The 12,397-nt window shown below is 41.4% G+C and overlaps 1 protein-coding gene and 1 long non-coding RNA gene across 5 annotated transcripts in view; one reads left to right on the forward strand and one right to left on the reverse strand.

The window, feature by feature from the left end:
• The window catches only part of LOC119008330, a 270,887-nt gene that overhangs the window by 169,343 nt on the left and 89,147 nt on the right, over positions 1–12,397 (forward strand). The gene's annotated exons all lie outside the window — the stretch shown is intronic.
• plod2 (procollagen-lysine, 2-oxoglutarate 5-dioxygenase 2) overlaps positions 1–12,397 on the reverse strand; it is a 37,810-nt gene that overhangs the window by 23,813 nt on the left and 1,600 nt on the right. For both annotated transcript variants that reach the window (XM_037078468.1, XM_037078469.1), the window contains exon 2: positions 260–351. In XM_037078468.1, coding sequence (XP_036934363.1) covers positions 260–351 — 92 coding nt within the window. The remainder of the gene's footprint in view (positions 1–259; positions 352–12,397) is intronic.

Consider the following 12,397-nt stretch of genomic DNA (forward strand, 5'->3'; position numbering starts at 1 on the left):
TTCTTTGAGCTTAGACTAAAAAATAAAAAACCCTGTATTTTCTTTTATTGCTGGCTTCAACCACAGAGGGGAATTCTGGACCCACATGTAGGAGTATCCCTTTAAGATGGATGTTTTCACAGCTTGTTATACTTCATTGTTTCCTGTAACAGGCCTAATCAATCAAGTGTGTGCTTAAGACATTTGGCTCTGTGTGTGTGCATTTGTGTGTGTAGTGTCATTAGCTTTTTTGTTTTGTTTTTTGTTTATTCAGTCTTACCTTCACAGTGTAGTTGAAATAGCTTGCAGACTTCATGAAGCGGTGGAAGCCATCTGTTTCCTCGGTCGCCACAGTTAGGACGAGCAATTTTTCTGAAAAACAAAGAAAAACAAATTTACACAACTTAACTTATGTGACTTATAAAGGCATCAAGTATTTTGTTGGCTACGAAATTATAGGATTGTGGGTAAGATACTCTTGTAGCTTAAAATTGTAAACTTTCCAGTTGTACATTTCGAGCTGTATGTTACATTTCTTATGGTTTCCATTGAAGGACATCCACAGAAATATGTATGCTATTTGATGTTTATATATAAGCGTTCAGATTCCCACTTCCGTGAAGTTTCATGTAAACCTCAAACCTAAGTCAACAAACTGGTAACAATTTGGGTTAGCAGTCTAAACCTACATCTTAACTTAGCAACATCTACTGTACTTTTGATTCGATTTAAAAACAGGAACATATTTTTACAAGTGGACTCAATAATTTCTCTCTTCTTTCGGTTAGAAGAGCTCCCACAAACCTCCAGGACATTTCCAGTGGCTGTGAGTGCTGAAGTTTGAGGTTTAAGGAAGGGTTAAACCCGATACAAATTAGCACCATAGCCTCATGAGACGCTACAGAGAGGTAGACTAAACCCACAAAGCCAGTTTTCAATTGTACCATTATGTTTTGTAAAACCAACTGGGGGTAGCTGTCATTAGAAAAAAGGCAATCTGTGATTTTGAGGCAAAGAAGGAAGTAACCCTGATCTCTAGATCTGGTTCATCAAACTCTATTTTTGCATGAGGGGTCGTCGTTCATTCATTTCCAGCTCCTAAACAATCCTCTCAAAATGTGCAAAATGTTGTTCTGTGCCAGTCGGGAGACGGGCCAACAAAAAGTTAATGACACTTTAATATGGTTTTATAAGACCACTTGAATACTAATCCTGCTTTTCATGTTTGGAAAGCCAGTCTTCCTTCTTTTTAATATACAGCACCATGTTCTGCTAAACCCCTGTAAATTATTTATTGGGCATTGGCAAGTAGGATTGGAAGTGTGGAAGAGAACATATGAAGTGCACTCTGCCAAGAATCGTTAGTTAAAGAGCTCTGGAATATAAAGCTTAACACATCTTTAATGCTTCATTTTGTGGAGCAATTTTGCATTTGCCTGGATTTTATTATTTGTGGTGTTGAAAAATCTCACCATGCACATTCACATTCATGCTGGTAAAATGAAATGTGACTTCAGCCTTCATCTCGCCCCAACAAAGTGGTCTTACAAACCCATTGTGTTTGCCATTGAAGGCCAAATGTGTGATAGCAACGGGAACAACAAAAATAGGTAATTGACTCATTTTACCACTGCCAGGAGACAAGTTTGCTTTCCTGTTTTTGTTTTTCTTGGTTCATCATTATTTCTAAGGGGTGAGACATCTTGCCTCTTTCTCTTCTCTGTTGAGAGTTGTACGTTCGCAGTACTGATTAGGCCGCTGGCAAACCAGGAATGGCCTTAAGAATGACAAAGCGCTCAAGGCATCGACCTGGCCTCCAAATTTCCCAGATCCCAACCCACCTGAACATCCATCAGATGTACTGTTAGAAGTCTAATCCACGGAGGCCCTACCTCGTAACCCACAGAACTCAAAAGATCCAATGCCAATGTCCTGGTGCCAAACACCACGGGATACCCTCTGAGAGCCTACATCCACGCCTCCATGGGTCAGAGCCAAATCCAATCAACGTTGGGGCCTCAATGAATCAGACTTGTTCCAGTGCATCCTACGGATACTCGATTGAATTGGGATCTGGGGAATATGGGGGCCAGTTCCACGACTTGAGCTCTTTCGTTCCTTGTACCATTACAGCGTGGCAAGGCGTACTGTCGAGCCATTGGGGATTGCCATTGCCACGAGGGGGTGTACTTGGTCTGCAACAGTTTTTGAGTGGGTGGTACGTGTGAGGTGGCTTCCACATGAATGCCGGGACCTGAAGGTTTCCCAGCAGAACATCTGATTGTAATGAGATGATCAGTAATATCCACATCACCTGTCAGTGGTTTTAATGTCTTTGCCGATCAGTGTAACTCTCCTAAATCTTTTACTTCAGTCTCTCTTACACACTCAGTACAGAGTGAATGATGTTTGAGCGCTGCTTGAACAGAGACAGATGGAAAACTATTAAATAGCGTGCATCCTTAACTTCAGTCATCATCATTACATCATGTCTAACAAGGGGAGAAACATGTCCACCTGGGTGTTGTGTTTCCATTGGAGCTGGGAGAATGCTGACTGGATCCATTCACATTAAAGCCAAAACCCAGATGACAATGGGTTTTTGTCCACTTTGAAAGGGGTATATACAAACCCTGAGACCTTATAAAAGCCTAGGTATGATTCTGAATCATTATTTGACTGCAAAATCAAAATTACCTGCCCCCACTCATCCTATAAAGCACATTTACAAGCAGCCTCCTCGCAGCTCTTTTCCATCCATTTCCTGTCACTGTGACTTAGCCATTCTCTCATCCCCGTCTCGCCTTTGGCCCTGTCATCGCTCTAATAGCCATTCCAGTACTCCTCTGACACAGAGGCTCTGTTACAGCATTGGAAATAATTCCCTGTCTGCTTCTAACCTGACAGCATCAGATGAAATATAGCAAAGAACTGAGCAGATTCAGAACAAAGTGAGTTTTAACAGAGGGAAGAGATGCCTGTTATGATCCACAGGTGTGTCCCTGTTCTTGTTCTTTGCTTGGGGGGGGTGGCGTCTACCACATTTGGGAAACACATGTTCCGTGCAGCCCTGTAAAACAAGCAATTTTAATGGCTACAGGGTGAGGTTTACATGCTTCCAACCAGTCTCGACTATCACAGTGGCAAAGTTGAAGCCGAGGTCAGGCGATCATGTCTGCTAAATTTATGCAATGAGGCCATCTCCTTTGGATAAAAGATGTGAACACTCTTTCCCATTTCTTTGCTGTGTGAAGCAAATCTTATAGTTTCCAAAGTTTTTCAACTATCGGACCAGCGGTTCCGACCAAGTAATGATGCCTTAACTATTTTCTGCTGGGAATCTCTTGCCAATACTTACATGGAAATTCTCTGTTTCAGAATGTTGAGATTATAGCCAGGACACATGTTTTGTATTTACAATCATTCTAATTCATTTTTCTGTTCCCATAAATCTGAAATGTATCACCAGTAGCTTAGTTTGTCTTTGTGCAAGTAATGCCAATGGTGTTCCCTGCTCTTATTCAGTAAGCTAGACTTACTTATGTCAGTTACCTCAACACTAAACTACTGAATTCAAAACCACTGACTTGCCTGTAATGTCAGGGATACATTTCCCACCAGGAAGGACTAGGCTGACAGCGTACACCCATTAACCCCTCGTTGACTTCTTCCTGACCTTATAGAACCACAGACTTTCCCCTCGTCGTTAACATGCGGGCCACATGAGTGCATCCCAACAAGCAAGCTCCCAGTTAAGTACAGCCCGGAGACGGAAACCACCTTTGATTTAAATGAGATGAGATAGACACTTTTATGTCCAACATTAAAAATGTTGTTCAAACACATAGGCAAGTCTCTCTCGTGGCTTTTCCATACATAATTCCTGCTGAGAAAAAAAAAAAAAATCGCTGAGGATTCTGAGTGGCCTCATGTGAACTATGGCTGGAAACCTTAGCCGGATAATATGATATCGTCTCCAAATAAGACACAAATTGCAGGGGAGGGAATTATGATTTGCCTTCATTGTTAAGTTGTACATCCAACTGTGAATCACTGGCTTAAAGTGGTCGACCTTGCACTCTTAAACCGTTGATTTACCATTTTTAAACAGAAAAGTAGCAGATTTTAAACTGGCAACAGTGATTGTGAATACATTTCACATGTTTGTGGATGCACAGGGGGCGGCGGAATTTTTTCTTTATCAAAGAGAAAAACACAACTGTACACCTTGTGGATTCAACTAAGATTAACTTTATTGTATCGATAGCTTATTGTGAAACAAAATAAATGTACCAAAACCCTCTCAGTTAGTCTTTCCAGAGGTTGAGCAATCACCAGCTCTGGTTTTACAGGTAAAACCCTTACTTCACAGAGTCATGTGTAAACTATTGTAGCTCGACACGCTGTTTTTCTCTGCTGCCTGATTTCACGTATTTCTGCAATGCAAATATACTCCCAGTTTTCTTTCCAGAATGACGATGGTTGCAGGCCCAACATCCCGATGGATGAGTTTGTTTTAGACTGTATCATCTGCAGCCACTTATTATTCAAAACTTACATCTGAGGTGAACAACTTGCAAATTACTCTTATAACTTATTATATTTTTAACATGCATATTTAAAATATTATCAGAAAAGGCCAGTATCATTTGCAAAGTTATGCCTAGGGACTACTTTGATCCAGGCCAGATAAGAGCTACGCTACTGTGTGCATTTCCTCTTTTATATTAAGGAAATGGGCATTGTCTTACTGATTTGGCTGATGATTGCACGTCTGTGCTGGTTAGTGCTTTGCTTTTAGCTCAAAACCACAAACAGAAATAATTCAGTCCCTCTGGTCCATCCAAAATTTCACTTGATTTATTTTTGCTCACAATTAAGAAGCAGTGCCAGAAGTCTTCAGACCAATCTGTTTGTTTGCCATTTTCATGCAACACTCAGACCAAATATTATTTTCTGCCAGTAAGCTTGTCAGATATTGCCTCATTGTTCAAATCGGTCCCCGAAGAGAGAAAAAATGATTGTTTACAGACAACAGAGGCACAAAACCTACCTACCTAATCCAACTACAATACTGAATCCTGTCCAGTTTCATGCTGTTTTTTTTCTATATGAACACCGTATTCACACTAATAATGAGGAATACCACAGGGACAGTTGGCAACACTCAAACGGAGAGGGGTTTTTTTTTAGACGGCTGCGATTTGGGGAGATGAGTGTGTAGTCAGAGTAAACACAGCTCACTCTCATGTAAGTTCTGTGAGAACAGCCCACAGGAGGATAGGCACGTACTTCAGCTCATACGGTGCAGCTGTAACTCTTGTCCAAGTAAGGAATGGAGGCCAAGCGGCTTCTCCCTCTCATTCTTTCTCCGTACCACATGGGGTTCAGCCGTCTAGGTAAACTTTCACACTTCAGTGGGCAAAAGTTCTGACTCACTGGCTGGGGCTCAGCTTAAGTAAGCATTTCTTGCAGAACGGAAAGAGGTATCATGGGAATGAGCCCTGGCCTTGAATATAAGGATAACAGGATCTTTCCACTTTGATGAGACGGTCTTGGCCAGTGAACAGTAAACCCTGTTCTTTCTATTTTGGTCGTCCAAGTAAATAAACCACTGATGTTCACCTAACGGCTCTCTAAAATTATCTGGAAAGTGAAAGGGCAAAGGAAAGTGCAAGCAGTTCAGTTAACAGCTCATATAATTTTATCTGTGTTATTTGACTGATCCTGCCTTTAATCTGCAGGTGAAGCCAGACACTGTTACATCAGGTCTGCATAATTAATCAAGGGAGAATATGTCAGAGAAGATGTCAAACGTGTGACCAAAAAAAAAACCCCATTATAATGAAGTACTGTACCGATGTAAAGACGCTCAGGCCTACAAATGTTCTTCTCCAGTTTTTATCATTCCCTCTTGTGAATCATATTGCAATCACAATGATTTTGGGCCGTTTTGTGCAGTCCAAGATATGCTGAGGAAAATGAAAATGGTTGCCTATAACCAAATTAGGCTATATTCAGGCTGTCATGTAACCCGATGTGCCATTCTTGAACCTGGAGATCTGCCCTAAGGATGACCGCAATCCTGGAAAGACAGCCCTCATCAGACCAAATGAAAGTTTAACTTCAGGGTAGAAGACGAGCAGTAAGAAACTGTTTAAAGTGCTGATTGTAACACACTCCCAGACCTTAATTTTTCATGGATGGGCCTTGGCCTTGGAGCTGTGCCATGATTTTTAGCAGTGATATGTTCGGGTTGCACAGCTGAAACTTCTCCCTGCATTACTCAAGGCAGCATCCTGACAGCAGCTTCCTCTGACAGGGAGTGTTGAGGCAAGATTTCGAGCCAAGATGAAAAAGACGAAATTCACTGTAAATTCCTCCAGTGTTATGTCAGTATGTTGTACGCGGTTGGCAAAAACAACAATTTTTGCTATGTTTTCTGGGTCCAAACATGATGCGTTGAGGTAGTTTTTACACCTAGGTGGAGACAGATCTGTCACCAAGTCCCAAGTCAATGAAAAGCAATACCTAAGCAGAGAAATGAAAAAGGCAGATGTCAGTGACTTTATTTTTCACCCCAGCAGAGAGAAGACAAGCACACAGTCCCACGCACAAATCAGATGTTGGAAACTGACAGGCTGGGTCAGAGCAGACACAAAGCTTATCTCTGTCCACGGGAACCATAACATGCTTAACATTCCTCAGTGCCATTTTGCAAAAGATAAAAGTGCAAGTCATGTTTCTGTATGCTGTAAAGGTTACTGTAATTCTGGTGCTAATTAATCTTCAGGTTATGAATCAAAATCATCCCCCCCCCCCCAAAAAAAAAAAAAAAAAGTTTCTTCACCTGGAAGCAGACCATATCACATTCAGATGGTGCTGCTATTGGAGTATTGTGTCACAGCTGGAACCAGGACGGTGTTAATCTGACCATCGGTGCCAACATGTGCATTTAATACAGCAGTAAAATAAGACATGACAGCTGATCTCTGGAAATCATTGTTGTGGAGAAGTTCATTTTCAAAGTGATCCTGAGTGATCCTAAGTTGATATAGAGAGCTTTTGACATGGCAGTAATTGTGCAACTTTTCAACACAGTAGAGACATTTCTGGCTCTTTAGCTGCTCCATTTTTCACAGCTAGTCACAAACTGCACTAGCCTTCTGTTTGGTGGTGAGCATGTAGTGTACAGTCGTATCTAACCCTTAGATGAAGTGTACAGCGATACCAGAATTCTTCCTCTCTTTTTTTCCTCTGGGTAACATGGGTTACTGACCAAACACTCTATGCCAGTGATTACTGTTGTAATATTGAGCTATTTAACGCTAATTTTAAATAGAAATGACGCTTATAGCAGCTTTCAGGTCTCAGGGCTGGGTTATTCCGGGTTTTTGTTCGACCATGTTGGAAACCAAAACCGTTCATAACTTTTCCAAACGGCCACACTTGAAGGCGGCGTGAAAAATGCCTGCCATCGCGGAGTTTAATTGCGGGGACAATGACGCACATTTTCAGACAGTCTCTCTCTCCTGGAAGGCATTCACAGCATTTCGCTCGGCTGTGCACATGAGAAGGCACAGAAATAGCTGAGTAACGAATTAGGAAAAGAGAGCTAGACGGAGAAGTTCAAACCCTGGCTCCTTTGTCGCATCCACACAGCCGGCGAAATCGCTGCGGGGAGTGGAAAGTTACAGAGACGGAGAATCGGACACAGCCCCCTCAAATCTGACAGTGGTTCCTGAAGCCATCTGACAATCCAACAAGCAGTTCTGATAAAGCATCCAGGCGGCTTAAGAAGGAATATCAAAGACTTCTTGAACATGTCTCTTTGAGAGACTGAATGCATATAACACTGGTAAATGGATTCAGAAATCAATTCATCCCATCTTTTAAGACCAATACATATATAACTCTACCATAATAAGCAAGCTATTCAACCTGCAATTACTTTTAAAGACTTTGCTTTAGAATGCATTAGCCATTTAATCTAACTACAAGCAGGTTTGGCCCAGAAGTAGCATGTCCAAAAGCCAGACGCCCCTAGACACGTTAACTTTCCTTTTCACCTAAAACATTTCACACCACTGTTACTACTTAGGTGTTCGTTCCATTAGTTTGCAATTACCACTAGTCACCAAATTTGAGAGGTGGGCACCCCAGAGACCAGAAAACCTGACGCTCACCGGCTGGTTAATTGGACATTATTTTGGCTGTCCATAACTAAAAGAGTTCATTCACTGGAGACGTTTCAGAGCCACCATGATTGATAAAACATATCCGTAATGCGAGAGCGTTGCAGGGCATCCGCCGAAAAGGTCTGCGCTTTCAATTACACGCGTCTAACCACAGGAACTTCAGCCCTAGGATGTGGCATGATGTCACCAGCATAATGCCAGGAAACTATTTTGTAGTCCCGTCACACGTCATTTTGAATCGGGAATAGCTCATTAGTTTTACCCTACAAAAAACAATTAGAATGTGGGGGGGGGGACAAGATTCAGCTGTTGTTACGTTGAGAATGATTATTACAGTTTGGACAGACATTTCCTCTGTTGGCCAAAGTCCAAGGTCACTGATGAGCTTTAGATCCTTCACTGTTGCACCAAACACACGTCTAGTTTCAGTCAGCACTTAGAGGTTAACGATTGAAGGCTAAACAAAATGCTTTAACTGGTTAGTTGATTAATTTGTGTGCTAAATTTAGTGTGAATTATAAGCAGGGCACAATTTTACGATATGAGCAATTATATTTTGTTGCAAAGGGATATGGGCCAACCATTTTAATCTGATTTTAACCACAGGCTCCACACCACAAACGTTTTTCTCTACTTGGAAAACAAACTGAAAATGGTTTAAAGATAAGCAGTGAGCTGCTCCCTGAGTGCATGCTTTGGCCTGTGTGCATGTTCTTCTCAGCTCGCAGATTTGTTTTAACAGGCTTCAGTGATTAGCAATCGCATAAAAGGGGCTGAAAAAAAGACTGTACTTTTGCAACAGGAAAACCTTAATCAACTTCAAAACAACAACCTAGAACTTCGGAATAAAAGGAAATACTTTTGTTGTTTTCTCTTTTGAAAGAATTTATTGTAGTTGATTTAACCGAAGGCAAGTTTCCTTGGTCCTGCCAACTTCTGACATTTGGACGCTGTTTATTTTACTGTGTCGGCCAAACTTACTTGTTGCCATTTCTCTCTTTTTAGAAAACAATATCACACTGGTGTGCTACAGAAATGTTCTGTGGGCTTGAACAATACAGTCTTTAGACAGTATACCTGTCAGCTGTGTCAACCTTCAGACAACTCAGCTCTTGCCGAAGATGAGCTGTTGCTCAATTTCTCAGACACTCATCATTTAAAATGACTCGCTGGGTAGAACAATACGTATTTGTACTGTAGCCATAGTCCTGACAAGACAACTGAACTGTCTGTTTGCAGTCCTGCGGAATGCTTTGCATCATGGGAACTGTCAGCTTGCTATATTGTTGCTTTTATCTTTGTGATGGTTGGCAGAAAACACCTCAGACTGAGCTAAGAGAAAGGGGAGCGAAAAAGCAGACAACGCAACGCATATTTGGCTGAAAATGAGGCACGGAACCAACCGTGTGGTGATATAGTGACAATGTTCTAAGACATGATTATAGGCTAGACCTGCCAACAGGGTTTGTTAGTTTGTTAGACTGGAATTAAAGGCAATAGAGAGCGCTATTATACAGTATACAAGGCATGGACAAGTTTAGGTGGAGTTTCCTTTTCTTCTCTATAAAATTCCGCCTGCTGACACGTCAGAGATGTCTGGGAAAGGTCTAATCTAAAGATGACTATTCCATTGGATCAGTCTGAGTAATGGTGTCTTCTACACCCACACACACCCGCTTACCAAGTAATGAGCACTAGTGACTGACGGGAATACAAAACCCCCAAGTTAATACTTTCAGCACATCTCTGAATGCACTGGAGAAGCGCTGGCTTTCTGAAACGTACCAGGACATCAATGTTGTGAAATTCTAAATCCTGAGCGTTTTTGGCTCTGTTGCCCAAAAACAGTTGATTATTTTTCTTTTCTTTCGCATTTTCCAATAAACATGTACGTGCTATTTGCCAAGTTGGCCTATGCTGAGAAGAAAAACAAGCGGACAAGATGGTTAAAAGATGTTGCTGGGCGACCTCTAAAAGCAATACTCTACACCCTGATTGTGTGGGAGGTGTGTGTGTTTTTTTTTTACACTCCCAAACTTTTGTCCCATGTAGAGAGTGGATTGGACTGTGTGGTAGACCTCGCCATCACCAAAGACACCTTTGTTTTTTCAACGACAAATTCACAGACAAATCGTGTTGTATGTAGTCACATCTTGGGTTCGAGTGTTAACTGGCTAGCTAACGTAGTAAAGGTCAAGGATGTGGTTTGCAGTCATGAATAAAAAACAATACCATAGTAATCCTAAAATGATTCTTTCTTTCCTCTGTGTCCATGTTTCCTATTGTCAAGCTTGTCTAACCTAGCAAGAAGAACTAAGGGAAGGGTGGGACTTCGATGGAATTAGCAACCTAAAGTTCCAGCGTGCAGAATTACGTGGCACCCACCCGGTCAGGCGTTTAGAAGATGCCACGTGGCTGTAAAACACAAAGGGCCGCCCAGAGCCACCGTTTTATTTGTCCTTCCCGGGCCTCGAAAAGAAACATGGTGGACTCCTTAGAAGAGCAGCTGCTCTACTTGTAGATTTAAAGAACTCATTCTAAGGCTCATTATGAATCTTATATTCTATTTCTGGCAATAAATCTTCCAAAACCCCACACACTGGACCTTTAAAAAAATCTAGTCAAATTCGTTTAAACAAATGATTTGAACGAGGATTTGTCTGTTGTAGCAAACTATTCAGTCTTGGATTGATTCGCCGTTGGATAAAGTAGTCTCGCACAGGCTCGCACCACAAGAACTGCATGTTAAAATCCAGCATACACTCGATCCGAAGAGCTGTTCACACAGTCAGTCGCAGGGAGGTGAAAGGCTCCTTTCAGGCGGCCTGACAGTGGGGGTCTACGCTGCCCAATTTTTGTAATTTTCCAAACACCGACAAAACCAACAGCCACGTCCACTGTTCACAGCGGCCAGCCAGGTGCGCATAGGTGAGAAATGGGCAGAGGTCTGCATTCCTGCTTCCTCCGCCGTCCCTTTCCACTGCTGAATCGCCCCATTCGCACCTGCGCTACAACAGAAACCTGCATTTGTTTTGCACCAAATGAGAAAAAAATGAGAAAAACACTCACCCTACATCTCAACTCGCACAGCTGGCATTCAACACAAACATCTGTGAATGAAGCATATTTTTTTTCTGTTGCCTTTATATTTTTGTCTTTTTAAACTCGGTCACTATGACAACCAGCATATTGCTCCCCCCCTTAAAGAAATGTCAACTGAAGAAGTTGCGCATCTGCTTCTTGTTGAAGCGATGGATGACACTAGGCCTTCGTTATTTGCACACAGCAAACAATGCGTCCTTCTACCTTCAGGAATGAAAAGAAACGTGTTGGGGAGGGAGACATTAGTCATTAAGTTGAAATTCGGCACTTTTAACGTCATGAATGAGGTGAGACGAGCATTTCTGATGTCAAGACTAAGACTGGCCCCATAGTGGCTCATAACAACAATGTTTTACTATGACAGTATGACCCAACCAAAAACACATCTGGATTAGAAAATGAGAAAAAAATCTAAAGAACTTCGGCTCTACAACTTTTGCACATAATAAAACCTTGCTTCGGGCAATGTGTTGTGTCTCGAGTTTCTCTGTTTGGCTTGTGTTATAATAACTGACCATAAAAGGTTAGGGTATTCATGGAGTTCATAGAATGAATCTCTGGTGCCTTGTTCAGTCCATAAAACTGTCTTTAGTAGTTCAAGAATGATTTCCCATGGAGAAATTGCAAACGCTAGTCTAAATAACAGTGTGCTACTCAGTTTTTTGCCGAAACATCTGTCCAAATTCCAGTTCCAGTTAAAATGCAATGATTGAATCGTATACTAAAGGGACACTATGTAGTTTTGGAGGAGAACTTCAAACTCAGAATTGTCGTATTTGCAACGTTAATGAGGTAACAATACAAACTTAAACATTTATTTTATCCATAACTGAAGAAAGCACATTAAAGTCCCCAGAACACTGTTTGAAGCTAGAAATGTGGCTGGGTCCGCCACATATAAACAAAGCAAAACAACAGTATGAAATTATTTTGTCGTTTAAGGTCAGTTTGTTTTTTCTGTCCTGAAAACAAATAAGTTTGTGTATTTAGTCTATTTATGCATAAAAACCAGTAACAAATTAAATGTCGTCCCCAAAACGACATTGTGCGTCTTCAACATCGGTCATTAAATGATGTTAAAGCGTGAAACCTTTAATTTACAACCCTTAAATGAAATT

Source organism: Acanthopagrus latus, chromosome 19, assembly GCF_904848185.1.
Source record: "Acanthopagrus latus isolate v.2019 chromosome 19, fAcaLat1.1, whole genome shotgun sequence".
NCBI classification, from domain to species: domain Eukaryota; kingdom Metazoa; phylum Chordata; class Actinopteri; order Spariformes; family Sparidae; genus Acanthopagrus; species Acanthopagrus latus.